Raw genomic sequence first — 17049 nt, forward strand, 5'->3', positions numbered from 1 at the left:
CAGTATGGTGGTTCCTCAAAAGATGAAATACAGAATTACCATATGATCCAGCAATTCCACTTCTGGGTATATGCTCAAAACATCTGAAAGCAGGGACTTGAACAGACACTTGTACATCCAGTTTCATAGCAGCATTATTCAAAACAGCCAAACGGTAGAAGCAACACAAGTTACTACTGACAGATGAAGGGATAAACAAACTGTGGTAGATACATACAATGGAATACTATTTAGCCTTAAGAAGGGAGGAAATTCTGGCACACAGATGACCTAGAAGACATTATACTAAGTGAAATAAGCCAGACACAGGACAAATATTGTAGGATTCCACATATCTGAGGTACCTAAAGTAGTCGAATTCACAGAGACAGAAGGAATGGTGTTTGCCAGGGGCAAAAAGGGGGAGTATAAAAGGGAATGGTGTTTAATGGGTACGGAATTTCAGTTTGAGAAGATGAAAAAGTCAGGGAGATGGACAGTGATGATGGTTTCAGAGCAGTGTGAATATACTTAATGCCACAGAATTGTACACTGAAAAAATGGTTGAAACGGTCAATTTTATGTTAGGTGTATTTTACCATGATGAAAAAAAAAAGTCTGTTCTGCGAAAGACACTGTTGAGAGAATGAAAAGATAAGCTACAGACTGGGATAAAATTTTTGTAAATCATATATGCAACGGAGAATTGCATTTGGAATACATAAAGAGCTCTCAAAAGCCAGAAAGAAAAGAAACAACCCAATTAAAAAACAGCAAAAGATTTGAACAGACACTTCAGCAAACAGGATATAACGGTAGCAAATAAGCATATGAAAAGATGTTCAACATCATTAGCCATTAAGGAAATGCAAATTAAAACTACAATGAGATACTACTTCATAGCTATCGGAAGAACTAAAATAAATACCGATGCTACCAAAGGTTGACAAAGATGCGGAGCAACTGGAACTCTCATACATTGCTGGTAGGAATGCAAAATGGTTCAGCCACTCTGGAAAATGGTTTGGCAGTTTCTTATAAAGTTAAACAGACACTTACCATAGGACCCAGTAATCCCACTCCTAGATATTTACCTTAGAGAAATAAAAATTTATGTTCACACAAAAACCTGTACAAAAATGTTCATATCAGTATTATTCATCATCACTATAAACTGGAAACAGCCCAAATGTACTTCAATGGGTGGATGAATAAACAAACTTTGGAATACCCATAGAATGGAATGCTATCCGGCAACATGAATGAGCTATCAATACACAGGACTTGGATGACTCTCAGAGGCATTACACTAAATGAAAGAAGCCACTCTCAAAAGACGACATATTGTACGATTCTGTTTATGTGACATTCTTTAAAAGACAAAACTACAGTAATGGAGAACAGATCTGGGATTGCCAGAGATTATGGGTGGAGTTGGGGGTGACTATCAATGGATGGTATGAGGGACTTTTAGGGGGATGGAGCTGTTTTCTGTCCTGATTGTGGTGGTGGTGACATGAATCTACATGATTTACATGATTTACAATTCATAGAATTGTACACCAAGAAAAAAAAGAAAAAACCAGGCAATTTTATTGTAAGTTCATTTTAAAAAGAAAATATTACTATCATATTATCAATAGTTATACTTTAGTGATTAATAAAAATATTCAGAATTAGTTGTGAAACAGGATCTAAAAATCATTAAGTTCACTTTACGTCTGATACAATAACTTACAGGTATAGAGAAAAAAATCAACAACACTAAATGTAAAATTTTACAACTTCTACTAACTCCTCACTTTAATATTCTACATCAGGATAATATGCTCCCTCTGGATCATTTCCTATAAACATTGTCATATACTGAATATGGAATTAAATAAGCACTCAACTTAGAAGTCTGGGACCCTATGTTACATTCCTAAAGCTAACACTGTAAGAAAACTCTCGACTTGCCTTTTGTGCCTAATTTTATCTTCCTCTTCATTGAGGTCATGTACTTGTCTGCACTTGTCTTTTTGTGGTATGCTGTGAAGGTTTAAAGCAAGGAGTTTCAAAGATAAGAAAAAGAACAGATTCATACACCACCCACCCACCCCAAATACCAGGTACTACTCTAAGTGATTTACATGTTATTACCTCACTTAAGCCTCCTAACAACCCTATAATATAGACACTACTTCTATTCTCATTTGACAAGATGAAGAAACTGAAGCATAGAGCGGTAACTTGCCCAACATCTTACAACAAGCTAGTAAGTGGGGGAGCCAGGATTGTTCCAGCAGTCTGCCACCAGAGCCCATGTTCTTAATCAGTAGGCTAGGTCTCTCCACAAAAGCCTGTTCACGTGTTCTTTCATTCCTTCCTTCACTGCTGCTCTTCCATGTCTATGTTCTCTCTGCCTGTAACAACGCATTCATTCGTTCTCAGGGCTTTACGTACCACCTAAGCGTACATGATTCCCAATTCTGTGTATCCAGCTCTGACCTCTCCCCTGAGCTTTACTCCTGCTTTTCCAACAGCTTCCTCAGTATGGGTATTTCATGATGCTGCCATTCTTACCAATTCAACATGTTTAAAATCAAACTCCTAGCCTTCCGTCAGAATTTCCTCATAAAGACTTTCTTAATTTTGCCAGCTGTTAAAGGCACACAGACTAAAACAGCTGGGTTACCTTTGACCTCTCTTTTGACCCTCTTCCTTCACTCTCAGGCAATAAGTTTAACCAGTTCTTCCTTGGTGATGTCTCTTATAACCATACCTGCCTCTCTTTCCAGTACCACTGCAATCATTCTAGTCTAGATCTTCATGCCTACATGACTATAAGACCTCCTAAATCATTCTCCCTGCTCCCAGTTCTTTCTCTCTCTCATCCTGTTTATGGGCAACCAGATTAATCATTTTCAAATACTGCTTTTATCACATTACTCCTGGAACCATATCCAAACTAAGTAACTGAATAACTAACTAACCAAATAAAGTTCAAAACATTTAGCTACTTTTCTAACCTTGTCTCTCACAACAACCTTAGACACGCTGGTGTGCCCACACCACCAACTGCAAATAAAATGCCTTTCCTTCTCCTTACTAAGGAATAGGTAGTACTAAAGGAATGTTTAAATCTTACCTCCTCTGAGAGGCCTTCTTCAGTCATGCCAATGCACAGAGGCCTTTCTCTCCAATGAACTCCAACTGCACTTAACAACTGCATCTAGCATTGTTACTAAACGTTACATGGTTCTCGCTCCAACCAGAACTTTACTCACTAGAAGTCAGTAATGATTTCTTAAGCTTCCGTGCACCTGCCACAGTGCCTAGCAAAACTTATCTGTTAAACGAATACTCTCTGGTTAAGACACACACCATTTATCTATAGACTTTGTGCTAATTTATAGTTCAGACCAAAGACCCTTCACAATCTAGCCTCACCTACCTTTCCAGTATCACTCTCTCTCATCCCCTGCTGTGCCCTATGCCTCCTGCCACAATGAACTTTTCACTGTTCCCTAGATGCACCAGGCCCTTCCACAAACCTGCTCCTATTCACCTACTGTCTGTTATGCCCCCTGCCCCTTATTTACCTGACAGTTGACTGTTGAGCTGTCAAGACTTAGTACAAATGTCAACTCCTGACTCCCCCCTCAACTAGACTGAGATGTTCTGTGTTCTGCACTCCCGTAGCATTTTATTCACATCTCTGTAACAGTAATTTCCATGTTGTATCACAACTGACTGTGTACATATTTGTCTCTGTCATGGGGCTTTCTGCATTCCTCAAGGACAGTGATAGTTTCTCTCCCCTACTCCTTTCACTAACTTTTCACATTTAATGCCCTGCTGTTAAATCTTCCTCTCAGCGAAACAGCATGTCAAAGTCAGTGGCGATCACATACCTTGGTAATAAAGAGCCTTGAGGAAGGAGTGCCGATCAGCTCCCTGGAATAAAGAGTTTTCTATTTCCATTTCACGCCGGGTCAGTTGTTTGCTCTTGGCAAATCTCTGTGGCAGGCAAAGGATGCGCTGACGCTCAGAGATCCTTTCTTCAATATCTTGAAGACGGTTCTGTATTGCTTCAGGTGTTGCCCTCAGTCTTGTCTTCTGGAACCAGAGAATTGCGATGACATATATCATAGAGGATACACCCTAAAAGTGATGGTCTAATGTCTGAGATAAGAAAGAAGACAATGTAGGACACGGAATGATCATTCATAGACGTGTGAGCTAAAAAGTCAAGGAAGGGCTGCCCTTTAGCAAGGTTCCTCGCACAGAAACCAAAGAAGAATCCAACAGAAAGCTCACTTTTGTAAGAACTAAACATGAAAAGGTTTTCAGGGCCAAAGGAAGAGATCTTGCTCTTTATTCTCCAGGGAAAAAAAAGGTCCCACTCACCTTTTCACCTGAAACGTGGCTCTTCCAGATCAAGATTTCTGTTTCATTGAGCCCTAGCTCCCGAAGAGAAGCAGTTTCCTGGTCCTTCTCATGCAGTGTCTGGAACTGGGACAAAGTCATGGTCCCAGCTGCTTCCTTCCCAAAGGGCTTGTACATAGTACCGGGAGCAAAGCTCTCTTTCTTAGACACACATCTGCAGAACAAGCAGGACGAAAGTAAGAATATCTTCAAGTTACCACAACTTTCAGAAATGGGGCTCACCATTAGAAGAGGCCCAATGAAACTCATCAGCAATTTCTCTCTCATGTCCTATTTCTAGGTTGAAGCAACCATGCAATGATATAGAAGTCCATCAATATTCCCCCACACCCAGGACCAATAAACGACTAGATCAAATCTTTATTTATTGAGTACCTACTATACATCGCTGGGCTAGGTACTGAGGATTTAACAGTAAAAAAACCACAAGTGGTTTCTGCCTTTGTAGAAGAAAAGTGGAAGAGAAGCAAGTAAACAGGCAATGATCATATTGGGTTATAAATGCTAGGTATGTTAAGGGAAGACAGAGGAAAGGTACTTAACCCAGACTTAGTGGGATATGGGAGGCCTCCCAGAGGAAGAGACACAGAAGCAAAATGTTGCCTAATAAGTAGAAGTTGGCCAAGGAAAGTGGGGAGGGAGAGGAGTGTTCCATCCAGGCTTTAAGAGGGATCTGCTTCCTGGAGGTAAGGGTCTATGATACTCTACCTGTTTGCAAAATCAATACCTACTCCTCAATGGAGACAGAGGTATCAAGTTGATGCTGAAGGAGGCTTTTCAGCTGCCTCTCGCCTTCTGTTTCCAACTCCTCCAGGACATGCTCACCACTCTTCACACAGCTATTTATCCTGGAGTAGATATAAGAATATATGTAGAAAGTAGAAGCAACAGTGAGTCTCAAAGTATATTCTTTATATTATCTACTGGTAGTGAACCCATTTGTTTGAAGACACTTTTCTAACTATTTGATGCCCTTTATCATTCATCCCACAAACAGTGACTAAATATCCACTTACACACAATGCACTGTGTTAGGTACTGATGGAGTCGACGATATTCAAGACATAGTCCCCATCCTCAAGAAGCTTGCAATTTATTTAGGGAGAAACATCATGTGTGTACATGTTACATGCATGTGCCTGTTGTGGGGTGGGGAGGAGAGAGAGAGGGAGGTAGAGAGAGAAGAGAAGAGCAATACAAAGAAGGATATGCCAAATTAGTAGGAGTTCATATAGAAGGAGATACTTGGGAGCTAGGGTGATAAAATGAAGACTCTGGAAAGGTAATTCTTAAATTGGCATTTGAAGGAATGGGTATGATGAAGGAAAGATCAGGGAGAATGAGTAAGAAGAGACAGAAATATGCTCTGGGGGAATAATACGAAGTTCAATTTAGCTGGCATTCACACATATGAGCACTGGGAGATGATCTTTGAGGGGGTAATTAGACTCAGATTGTAACTGGCCTTACATACACCAACTAAGGAGCCTGGACCTTCCTATATAGGTATTAGAAAGCAATTAGGCAGTTAAGTAACATGATACAAATGATGGTTTAGGAAAATGAATGTGGTTACAATATGCCTTGTGGATTCACAGGAAAGAAACCAGAAGGACTAGTTAGGAAACTCTTTAAATTTATCAAGCATAAGGCGATGAAAGTATACACTGGAGTGGTAACAGTGGAACAGAAAAGTGGGGAGTTAGAGGAGTGAAGCCTTTTGAAGGTAGGGGTAAGGGAGAAGTCAAAGATAACCCTGAAATTTCAAGCTGTATAACTTAAGAGAACATGGTACCAATAAAGGAAAGAGGAAGATCCAAGAAGCAATAAGTAGTTTGGAAATGAGAAAGTCCATGTTGCCTTAGCCATGTGGAGTCAAACTACCCATTACAACTGAAACACCAGCATGAAGTATCAGGAATACTTCAAAGACATATTGACTCAGAGGTGCCAGTATAAGTGAGGTTGGCTAACAGGAAAGTGAGAGCTGGAAAAATTATATAGACGAGAGTCTGAGGCTGAAGATGGAAATCTCAAGTCATCTGTGTGGGCAGGATCTGGAGCTGTGAAAGAGGAGGCACTCTCCAAAGGAGAGTATAGAAACAAATGCAAAGAGGGTCATAACATTTTATAGCTTACGCACTACTGTGTAGAAATCTAGGCAATGCTAATATAAGCTAGTCAACCCTAAATAGCTGAAAACTCTTATTATAAAAGTAAAATGGGCGTCTTGGTGGCTCAGTCGGTAAGGTGTCCGACTTCAGCTCAGGTCATGATCTCGCGGTTTGTGAGTTTGAGCCCCATGTAGGGCTCTGTGCTGACAGCTTGGAGCCTGGAGCCTGCTTCGGAGTCTGTGTCTCTCTCTCTCTCTCTCTCTGCCCCTCTCCCGCTTGCACTCTGTCTCTCTCTCTCAAAAATAAATAAATGTTAAAAAAAATTTAAAAAAAGAGTGTGAAGAAATAGCTGGACCAGTGGAGTATACAACAACAGGTGACAAAAAACAAAAATGAGTTAATTCCAGGAGAAAAGCAAACATTAAATACCTTCTTTATGTAATAATCCTTTACTATTCGGGTTATGATGCAGCTCTCCTAATTATAAGCAAGATTCCCATGCTCTAGAAAGACTGAGACCTATTTTAGAAAATTTTAGAATATCCTCAGGCCCAGGTTTTTTAAAAACTTCCTTTTAAGTATCTAAATTTGTATTTGTTATTTAAAATTCTGAAAGTTCTTGCTAAGTTTAAAGTGGCTTTGAAAGGAATAAACCATAGCTAACTACATCAGTGCCCATGAATCACGCGGAGTGAAAAAAAAAAAAAAGCAAGTCACAGAAATATTCACACAATATGTGTCCATTCACATACAGTTGAAAAATGGATGAAAGTAGCACATAAATTCATATGTGGCAAACCTAGTTTTTTAAAAAAGCAAGGGAAGGATTAACGCCGAATTCGGGATAGTGGTCCCCTCAGGGAGAGGAGAGGGAGGAGAAGCAATCAGGGAAGGGACTTCTAAGATACTGCTAATTAATGTTCTATTTCTAAAGCCTGTGGTGGGTGCCAGTCTATTACTATTCTTTAAACTGAATATATATGTATGTATATATATATAATTTTTCATATACGAAATATATCATCATAAGCATTTTTTAAAAATTATTTTGAGGCAGGGAAAATCAGAAACGGTTTTTTAAAAGATGCAGAAACTGACAGTACAGGAGAGCATAATATCAGAAGAACTTTAAATGAACCGTCCTATTCCCGAGTGATCTTTCTACTTTGCAGTGAATCCAAAACCAATTTAAGGAGGATCTTTTTCAAAAAGCATTGTGTGCTGTCAAACAATTATGAAGCTCAGGCTTTCAACAATGACGAGCCAAGTTAAAGGTGCCATTCCCTACAGAACCAGTAGGGGGAGCTGCTTACAGCGGTGCTTTTCCTATGATTCGTGGAGCCGGTTTTGTACTTTCCGTCTAAATTTTTAGACACAAAGTGTATTAGTAGCTTACGTTAAGATCTGAAAGCGCTACATGCCCTTCGAGGCCCAAAGAAGTCTTCTTTAGTACACAAACACTGAAAAAAAAAAAAAAGAAAGAAAGAAAGAAAGAAAGAAAGAAAGAAAGAAAGAAAGAAAGAAAAGAAAAAAGGCGCCCACCCCGAGCCCCTTTCGGAGGATAAGGTGGAGGTAGGGCGGGACAGGGAGGAGCTGGCCTGGGTTTCTCCGGCGCTGGGCATCAGTCGGCCAACACTCTTTTTTTATTTTTATTTTTTACCTGGGTGGGTCCTTCTGAAGCTGTAAGAAGCCACGGCATCCGTGCAGCTCCTGGGGCCGGCGCCGTGGCCTAGATGCCCGTGCAGGCAAGGCATTCCTACGGGAAGCGGCGGCGGCGGCGGCCCTTCCTGAACTTCTCCCTGCAGGCCTATCTAGCCCGTTTCCCCTCCTCCCTCCTCCTTTGTCTTCCAGCTCACACGTAACCGCATCCCGAGAACGTGACATACCCCAAACACAAAGTCATAAAATCTATTTTCAATGTTAAAAGGTAGAAGAGAGCTCCCTTTGCCGCCTGCTCTCAGACAAGCCCTTACCTCTTCATGTTTCCACAGGCCCCTATCTCTAACTTGGCTGAACAGGCCGCGGACTTCAAGTCCCAGAACTCCGTGCGGCCGACTCTAAGGGGATTGTGGTGGAGTGCGGGGCTCTGGGAATTGTAGTCACGCAGAGCTAAAGAAACCGAAACACAAGAGTACCTACTGAATAACCGGTGTATTGTAAGTTCAAATATTTCTCCTACGGGTTAAGGACAACACCCAAAATATCCAGCTCATAAAGCTTTGACTTCTTGACTGACTCAATCAATATCACCAAATCCTGGCTCCTCTACTTTTCCTTCAATGTGTCCCTATCAACCCTGCTTCTGCTTTCAAGGACTTATCTGGCCTACCTTCTGTGTCCAGTGGGGCCCTTAGTCCATCCTCTGCAGGGTAGCCAGTTATCAGACACAAGTTTGACACATAATTTGCACTAACGGTACTCCTCTATCTGTTACAGAGGCTTATGAGACATTGTACTGCCTATCTTGAGAATTTGAAGTCTATGTGAATTCAGGCCTGTGAATGTTTTATTGGTAATTGTGTTGAATCAAGAGAGAGGTATAACATAGTGGTCAAGAACATGCGCTCTGAGTTCCCAGAAATGGAAATACAAATGTCCCTAAGTATTGGAAAATAAAGATGTCTAATCTCACTTATAAGTGAGATGTAAATTTCAAAGTACACTGATTATAAAATACATGATCTGGACTCTTTGAAACTGACAAGGTCATCAAAAACATGGTTAAGTCTGAGAATCTGCCAACTAAAGAAACCAAAGGAAACATGAAGACTAAATGTAATGTGGTATCCTGGATGGGGCTCTGGAACAGAAAAAGGGCTCTAGGTAAAAACTAAAAAAATATGAATAAACTTTGCACTTTAGTTAATAAGATTTGTTACATGTGACAAATATGCCAGTTATATAAGGTGTTAACACCAAGGGTTAACTGAGTGGCGGTATACAGAACTCTGTACTATGCAACTTTTCTGTAAATCTAAAACTGTTCTAAAAAAGTTTCTTTTTTTAAAGTTTCAGATCACATTACTTTTGTTGAGATCATGGGAAAATAATCACTCTCATTACACTGCTGGTAAGAACATAAATTGGTACATGTATGGAAGGCAGCATGAGGATACAATTGAAACCATAAATGCCCACTCCCTTTAGAGCAGAAATTCAACCTCTAGGAATAGTATTCTCAATACTATGCATCCTCAAGTATGTGTGTTATATGTTTATATATGTATAAATATATATGTATGTGTATAAATTTCATACATGTATATATAAAATACATATGTATATATATAATTATTTGCTGCAACATCATATCTAATAACAAAATGTTGCAAACAACTTAATTACCCACAAATGTAATAAATCCACTTAATGGAAAACTATGCAGCAGTCCCAAGCATGACAGCATTCTCTAAGGACTGCTAGTGAGCAATCTAAAATATATCTAGTGCAATAGCAAGGTGCAGAACAATATCTATAGTATGCTTCCATTTGAGTAAAAAAAAAAAAAGAGGGGATTATAGGTATGCATTTGCTTGTGAATGAAACAAATACCTCTGGGAAAACATATATACAAGTGATAAGTGAATGTTTCCAGGTAGGGGAGCTGGATGGTTAGGGACAAGAGTGGGGGAAAAAAAACCCTTCACTTTTTGTACCCTTTGAATTTTGAAACACATGATTATATTGCCTAGTCAGTAATATTTTTATTATTAAAGGGAACCCTTCTTATACCACAGAACCAAAAAAGAAAAAGATCATGGGTTTGGGGGTCATACTGTTTGGATTTCTCAGTTCCCACAGTTATCAACAATATAACATAGTAGGCAGTCTGAACTTGAATTTTTGCTTTGGCAAGTTACAAGACTATGTGAGTTTCAGTAAGTTTCTTTAACTGGTCTAGGCCAGTTTTCTCATCTGTAAAATTGGGATATTACCTCTGAACAGGGTGATGTAAAGTGCTATATAAAAGTATGGTTTTAAAGTCACTTGATAGGTGGTCATCTATGAGCAAATATTCTATTATCCAGCAGGACTTATTCAAACTGTCTATACTGCCATGCTCAAGTTAGAGGATAAGACCAAAGAGCAGCTACTGGAAGACATTGTACTTCCTATCCTAAGAACTTCTTACAGATTGAAAATGTCATGGCAAGTATTCGAGCTATCCAAAACCTGTTATGTGGAAATGACTGTGCCCTTGAAGTACACAGGTGAATGAATGCAGATATAACATGCACTACTTTGTGGCTTTGGCACAGAGCATAGACACAATGTAAGCATGGGGAAAGTGTGGGTCACACCACACATAGCCTGTGCTAGGTAAATCCTATATATGACAGTAGGGCCGAATTCTGCTGCTTAACCAAACTGTCCAATGGACACATTGATCAATAAGTTGATGGAAAAATTCACCAGAGTTGCTGGTGTGTTTGTCCCCTCGGGAAAGTGGCAAAGAGCAGAACAAACACTATATACTGACCATTACACCAGGCTTGGAGACAATTCTAAGAAGATATATATCCTATTGGCACAGAAGCGATACACACTACATTATGAATCCACTAGGTGGGATAAGTGGAGAATATATGGCTAAAAAGACAAGTAGGATGGAATTGCAACTTGAAAGCAAGGTCACTAGGAAGTACTCTTTGTACCTGTGTATAACTGTAGCCGGTCCCAGTGGTAGGTACCAAGGGACAAACATTCAGAAAATTGCACTAGAAGGAAAATCAGGCTATTTCTAGCTCTGCCAAACTTATTAACTGTGGAATAATAGCTATTCCATTTCCCGCAGCATGCCTTTCCCCACTTTAAAAGGGAGACAGTGTATAAAAAGCTTTGAGGCAGTTTATAAAAAGCTTTGAGATTTCTAGATGGTATTCATGGGCACAGAGGTCTTAGCATTAGGTAATTTCACAATTTCACCCCAGATTTTATGACAAACTGAAAAATATGCCTCATTTGTCTTTCTGACAATTTAATAAGATTCGTTTAATTAAGCCAGAAGTTCTTCCTTAACATAGACATATTTTCAGTGTTTGTCCTTTTGAGATGCTTTGTTCGCAGCACACTTCTGATGAATACATTAGGAAGCAATTATAATTTCCAGATATGGAAGAAGATGCAAAAACCAAGTCTTCTCTAGAAGAGGGATAGCATCACTCATCCAATATTAAGAGTAATCAACTGTGCATGTCTTTCAAATTCCCCAAGTGAGATAGCATAAATGCTGTTATAGAGAAAATAAATATAGCATCTTTTTCAAAGGACAAAAAAAAATTAGATAATCACTGGAGAAGTGTCAAATTTAAGAACTCTCCTTCAGCTAATATCTTGGCTGGTCTTTAACTGCCAGGAGAGGCTCAAGACTCCAGTACCTCACAAAAATCTTGCCTTAAAATGGGTTATTTGTGATTTTTTAAATTAATATTTGGTCAACAATGTCTTTTCGACATATGTTAGAACCAGAGTCCAAAGGAACCTTAGAGATGAGTTAGTCCAAGGCTCCAGATTCCAGACAGTACACTGAGATCTACCAGTAAATCCTACGGTGCTACTGTATTGATCTGGAATCCACATTCCATCCACTGGCCTCTTCTATGTCCTGGGAAAAACCCTAGAACTCCCAGTGCAAATTCAGTAGTACTTTAGTCTCCCCTTTTATTTCACTGAGGAACTTTTACAGTAAGCATTTACTGTTAGTGAAAAGATATAAAAGCATCACAAAATTACAGAGAAGTGAAAATTAGTTTCCTTCACTTGGGAAGGCCTTATTAATATGGTTAAACTCTTTCATGGTATATATAAAAGATAATGCCCAAAATGAAATTATTTTTCCAGTTAATTAAGTAGGGACAAGACTAAGTCCGGTGTTTCCTCTACTATGCTCTGTACCTTTTACTGAATGTAGAACTTAACTTACACACAGATTACTTTATAGGAGTTGAAGCTCCAAAAGCAATAAGGAAAATGTCTTTATCTAGGGTATAACAGAAATAATACTGGACTTGAAAATTAGAGAGTACTCAAAATTATACCCAAATGTTCTCTACCTACAGAAATCATCCACAAAATATTTGGTCTCTGGATTATTTTCATAGTCTAACATTTTGAGTGGTAACAAAACTTACTTGATAAGCTGCTAATGTAAGAAGTTTGGGTAGGAAAAAAAGGCCATTTAAGCTCTGATACTTAGTTTACTTATAAGGTGGTAAGAACCACTAATACTCATTTCAAAAATATTTTCTTCCTATAATGTGTACCCCTCAGGATGGTCATGTATGGTCAGTATAACAGGAGTTTATCTCAGTAATTATAGACAACTAAGCTCTAGTCACTCAAAAACTTTTAAGTAAGTTTACTTTCATGTTACACTTTTATTTTTTAGAATATCATCTTTATTTATGCCTTACGTAAAACATGCAACACGAAAGATCAGACTATTGCCAAGCTAAGAACAAGGCTTTTTCTTGAAAAACAAACAAATATACAAAAACCAACAAGTATAAATCATATGCTAAAGCCAAATAAAATAAGGTTATCTATACATCAAAAATAAATGAGTTGCCTAAACCTTACCCTTTTAAAAATGACCTAATTCAAGGCCCAAATCCACCCTAACTTCTCTTCTTCTCTGAATCTCTATAGCACACTTTCTGTAATTCACACACTTCCTTGTATTGTCTATATTGTTTTTATACAGATAGGCATTAATTTTATCTCAAACTAGACATTATGTTCCGTTGAGGAAAAAGACTACAGTATCTAGCACTATATGTTGAAAGTTAAGAGGCACGCAGTAAAGACTGGTTGGGCATCTATTTCTCGTCAAACATTTCTCTATGATCCGGTTAGAGTAAGAAGGACAATGTTGTGCTGCTGGTAGAATATGGAATCTAGGAGAATATAAGATAAAATTACACACACAGCGTCGACATCTAATAGGTTGCAGCCTGGTAAAGAAGGCAAATATAGTTCTGGTTTGCTAATATGAAAAGCCAAACTACAGAATAATTCTCAACAGCCTAATATTGAAATAAAAAAAAAAAACCAACAACGTGCACACTTTATTGCAACCAAAGATTAAGTAATAATTGTAAATACTACTCTATTTCACATCATCACAATTTGTAGGTGATATATAATCCCAAAAGAACATGCTGAAGATATGGTCATTCAATCAAAAGCAATCTTGACACTGCGTTCCAGCTCCATGTGATGATGATCCTCAAAAACCTGTGTTACCTCTTCTACCTTCCGTTGCAACATGCCTACAGGAGGAAAAGTCATGAATCGTTAATCCAAGGTCAAATGTCCCAGGAACATAATAACTTACATTCTCCCTTCAACATATGATTTATAAAACACTGATTTTAATAGCTTTAAGTATTAGAAAATAAAGGGGGGAAATCGTCTATTTAGAAACTATGGAAACAGTGGACAAGACTGTTCTTGATTTGCTCTCTGTAGTTTTCAGGTAAATAACAGTCTACATGACATTTTTGTTCTGTTGAAGAGAATTGAGAACTGCGTGTTACTCATTACAGCCTAAAAGTGCTTTACAGGGTGGTCATTAAATTGAGGTATAGATTTTGGTAGGTCTTTGCTGTCTATAAGTGAATTAGTACATGGAGTATATTCACATTTCTGTTCCTTTCTAAGGATTTATTTAACTTGGTGGTCTTCAATTTGCTCAGGGGCAGAGCAACAGAAAATACCATTAACTTTAGCATATAAAACACTAACATTCTGTAGTAAAAATAAGTTGTCAATGTAAGCATGATGATCTTAGGTTTTTCTATTAATGTGCAGTTGGCCATTTGTTTTAGTGTTCATTAATGCTTATTAGCCAATAAGCAATGGCTGGTGCCCAAGACTTAAGAAAAACTTTAGGAGAAAAACTAAAAATTTGAAACAATATACTTTAATTTTCTTCACCCAATTAGAAAAGCCCCAATGTTATTCAGTTTTAAAGTATAACAATACATCATCTTATGACATACAGGCATTTTGCAAGATCACACTTTAAGAACAAGTAATTTAAATGATGGTTGCCTAATGAAAGGCTACCAAAACAGTGTATGTTGAGCCTGGCAAAATATATCTCCTTTTTGTTGAAATAACTGCAGCTTGCAAATTTTTACCCCTAAATAACATTTTTCAATGTGATAGAAACACAAATGAGCACTCTAACAAACCATTAACTTGAGGCCAGAACTGTCAACATAAAGAAAATCTACTTAATTTGCTGATTGATACATATTAAGTACAAAGGAGTACATTTATAAAAATTTAAAAAATCAATGAAATGTCAAGAACACAAGCCAGCATTATTAAGAGAGCTTTACTATAAACATTTTGTCATGTTTTCAAATTGAATTCTCAGGACTATTCCTATAGTAACATACTTTAAATTTTTTAGAAGTTTCATTATTTGAAGGCAAAAACTGCATCTAGGCACTCAACTGCCCAGAGTTCAGTTTCCATGATATGCATCAGTGATTGGTTCCTGCAGACCTCTGAAATTATATACTATATAGATCAATGCTAGTAATAGCCAAAATTTGGGGGAAATACATTATACACTTTTTGAGATTAAAATTAGTGGTACTGAACAATGTGAAAATGAAATTAAGAAAATGATTCCATTCACAACATCATCAAAAAGAATTAAAACACAGTAGAAATAAGCCTACCAAATGAAGTATAAGACCTGTACACTGAAAACTAGAAAATACTGCCAAGGGCAGTAGATCTAAGATCTAACTAAAGAAGATCTAAGAAAATGAAGAGATATCCCATGTTCATGGATTGGAAGACTCAATAGTGGTAAGATGCCAACCCCCCAAAGACTGATCTACAGATTCAGTGGAATCCCTATGAGAATTCCAGCCAGCTGTTTTTGTAGAAATAGAAAAGCTTTACAGTTTACATGGAAAGGACCCAGAACAGCAAAGCAATCTTGAAAAAGAATAATGAACTGCAAGAATTACACTTATAATTTTAAATCTTACTACAAAGCTACAGTAATCAAGACAGTGTAATACTGGCATGGGATAGCCATAGAAATCAATGGAACAGTAAGAAAGTCCAGAAATAAAACTTATATTTATGGTCAATTCATTTTTGATGAAGGTGACAAGGCAATTCAGTGGGGGAAACACAGGCTTTTGCAACAAAGGGTGCAGACAATTGGATATTCAACTCAAGGTGAATTATGGACCTAAATATAAGAGCAAAACTATATTTGGAAAATAAAACACAAATGTCAATCAACTGATGAATACATAAGCAAAATGTGGATGTCTGCACACTGGAATGATACACAGCAATAAAATGGAATGAATTACTGATACATGTTACACATAGATGAACCTTGAAAACATTAAGCCAGACAACAAAGGCCACATATAATATGATTCAATTTATATAAACTCTCCAGAAAATACAAACCTCTAAAGACAAAAAGTAGATTAGTGGTTGCCTTGAGTCCAGAGTAGGAATAGGGATCAACTACCAACAGGCCAGAGGGAATTTTTTAGGGCAATGAAAATATTTTCAAATGGACTATTTGATGTGTGCACAACTCTTAAGCATTAAACAGCTATTGGTTAAGATGGTAAATTTGTGTGTTTAAGGTATTTCTTAAAAACCACTCCCCCCCCCCCAGAAGATTCTGGTAAAACTGCTCCCAGCCAGTCCCATTCTGTTGAGGGGACAGATGTTTTCTTCACTTTAGCCTACTTACAAATATTTTAGCTAAAGATTAAAAGACTTTCATAGTAGGGGCACCTGGGTGGCTCAGTCGGTTGAGTGTCTGACTCTTAATTGCAGGTCATGATCTCAGGATCATGGGATTAAGCCCTATGTCATGCTCTGTGTTGAGTGTAGAGCCTCCTTAAGATTCTCTCTCTCTCTTTTTGAAAAAAGAAACAAAAAGATTCTCTCTCTCTCCCTCTTTCCCCCTCCCCTACTTGTGATCTCTCTTTCTCAAATAAATAAATAAATAAATAAATAAATAAATAAATAAAAGACGTTCACGGAGAATTATGAAAATAAGTGAGTTGGTCATTAAGCCCTAACACAGCTTTTTCTATAGTTATTTTTATTTTAAGTATTACATGTAAATATTAATAGATAATATTAAATTCACTGTGAAAGGAAACAATGTACTTTCACAAATACTGCTATGGTACGCCTCTTATTTTCCTCTTAGAAAAACAAATGGGGCAGTTGGAGAAAAAAATATCCTGAAAAAATGGTCAAAAGACACCAATAAGCAACTTAGAAAGTGAAATACAAATTGTTTATAAACATTTTTCAAATACTCAACCTTATTAGTAACCAGAGGAATGCAGATTAAACAAGGGAAATATTATTTTCACCTATAAATGTTAGCAAAGAATGATGGTGATGGTGGTAGAATGCTAGAAATTATTTGGAATTAGCAGAACTAGGTAATTCAAAGTGGTGCTGAAAGGGGGACTGTAAGCAGAAATATGAATGATTAACAAGCTGACCCCTC

The 17049-nt window shown here is 37.8% G+C and overlaps 2 protein-coding genes across 8 annotated transcripts in view; both read right to left on the reverse strand.

The window, feature by feature from the left end:
- Positions 1-8555, reverse strand: part of RBM41 (RNA binding motif protein 41) — a 65535-nt gene extending 56980 nt beyond the window's left edge. Inside the window, exons 1-4 of one of the 6 annotated variants that reach the window (XM_043571094.1) lie at positions 8498-8555; positions 5142-5258; positions 4372-4564; positions 3876-4080 (exon numbers count right to left, since the gene is read on the reverse strand). In XM_043571094.1, the coding sequence (XP_043427029.1) occupies positions 3876-4080; positions 4372-4564; positions 5142-5258; positions 8498-8505 (523 nt within the window). In that variant the 5' untranslated portion in view covers positions 8506-8555. Of the gene's footprint in view, positions 1-3875; positions 4081-4371; positions 4565-5141; positions 5259-8184 lie in introns of all 6 variants that reach the window. The other 5 variants (XM_043571095.1, XM_043571092.1, XM_043571093.1 and 2 more) reach the window with 5 other exon arrangements.
- Positions 8556-12881: 4326 nt separating this feature from the next.
- Positions 12882-17049, reverse strand: part of NUP62CL (nucleoporin 62 C-terminal like) — an 86801-nt gene continuing 82633 nt past the window's right edge. For both annotated transcript variants that reach the window (XM_043569944.1, XM_043569943.1), the window contains one exon: positions 12882-13795. In XM_043569944.1, coding sequence (XP_043425879.1) covers positions 13701-13795 — 95 coding nt within the window. In that variant the 3' untranslated portion in view covers positions 12882-13700. The remainder of the gene's footprint in view (positions 13796-17049) is intronic.

Source organism: Prionailurus bengalensis, chromosome X (genome assembly GCF_016509475.1).
Source record: "Prionailurus bengalensis isolate Pbe53 chromosome X, Fcat_Pben_1.1_paternal_pri, whole genome shotgun sequence".
NCBI classification, from domain to species: domain Eukaryota; kingdom Metazoa; phylum Chordata; class Mammalia; order Carnivora; family Felidae; genus Prionailurus; species Prionailurus bengalensis.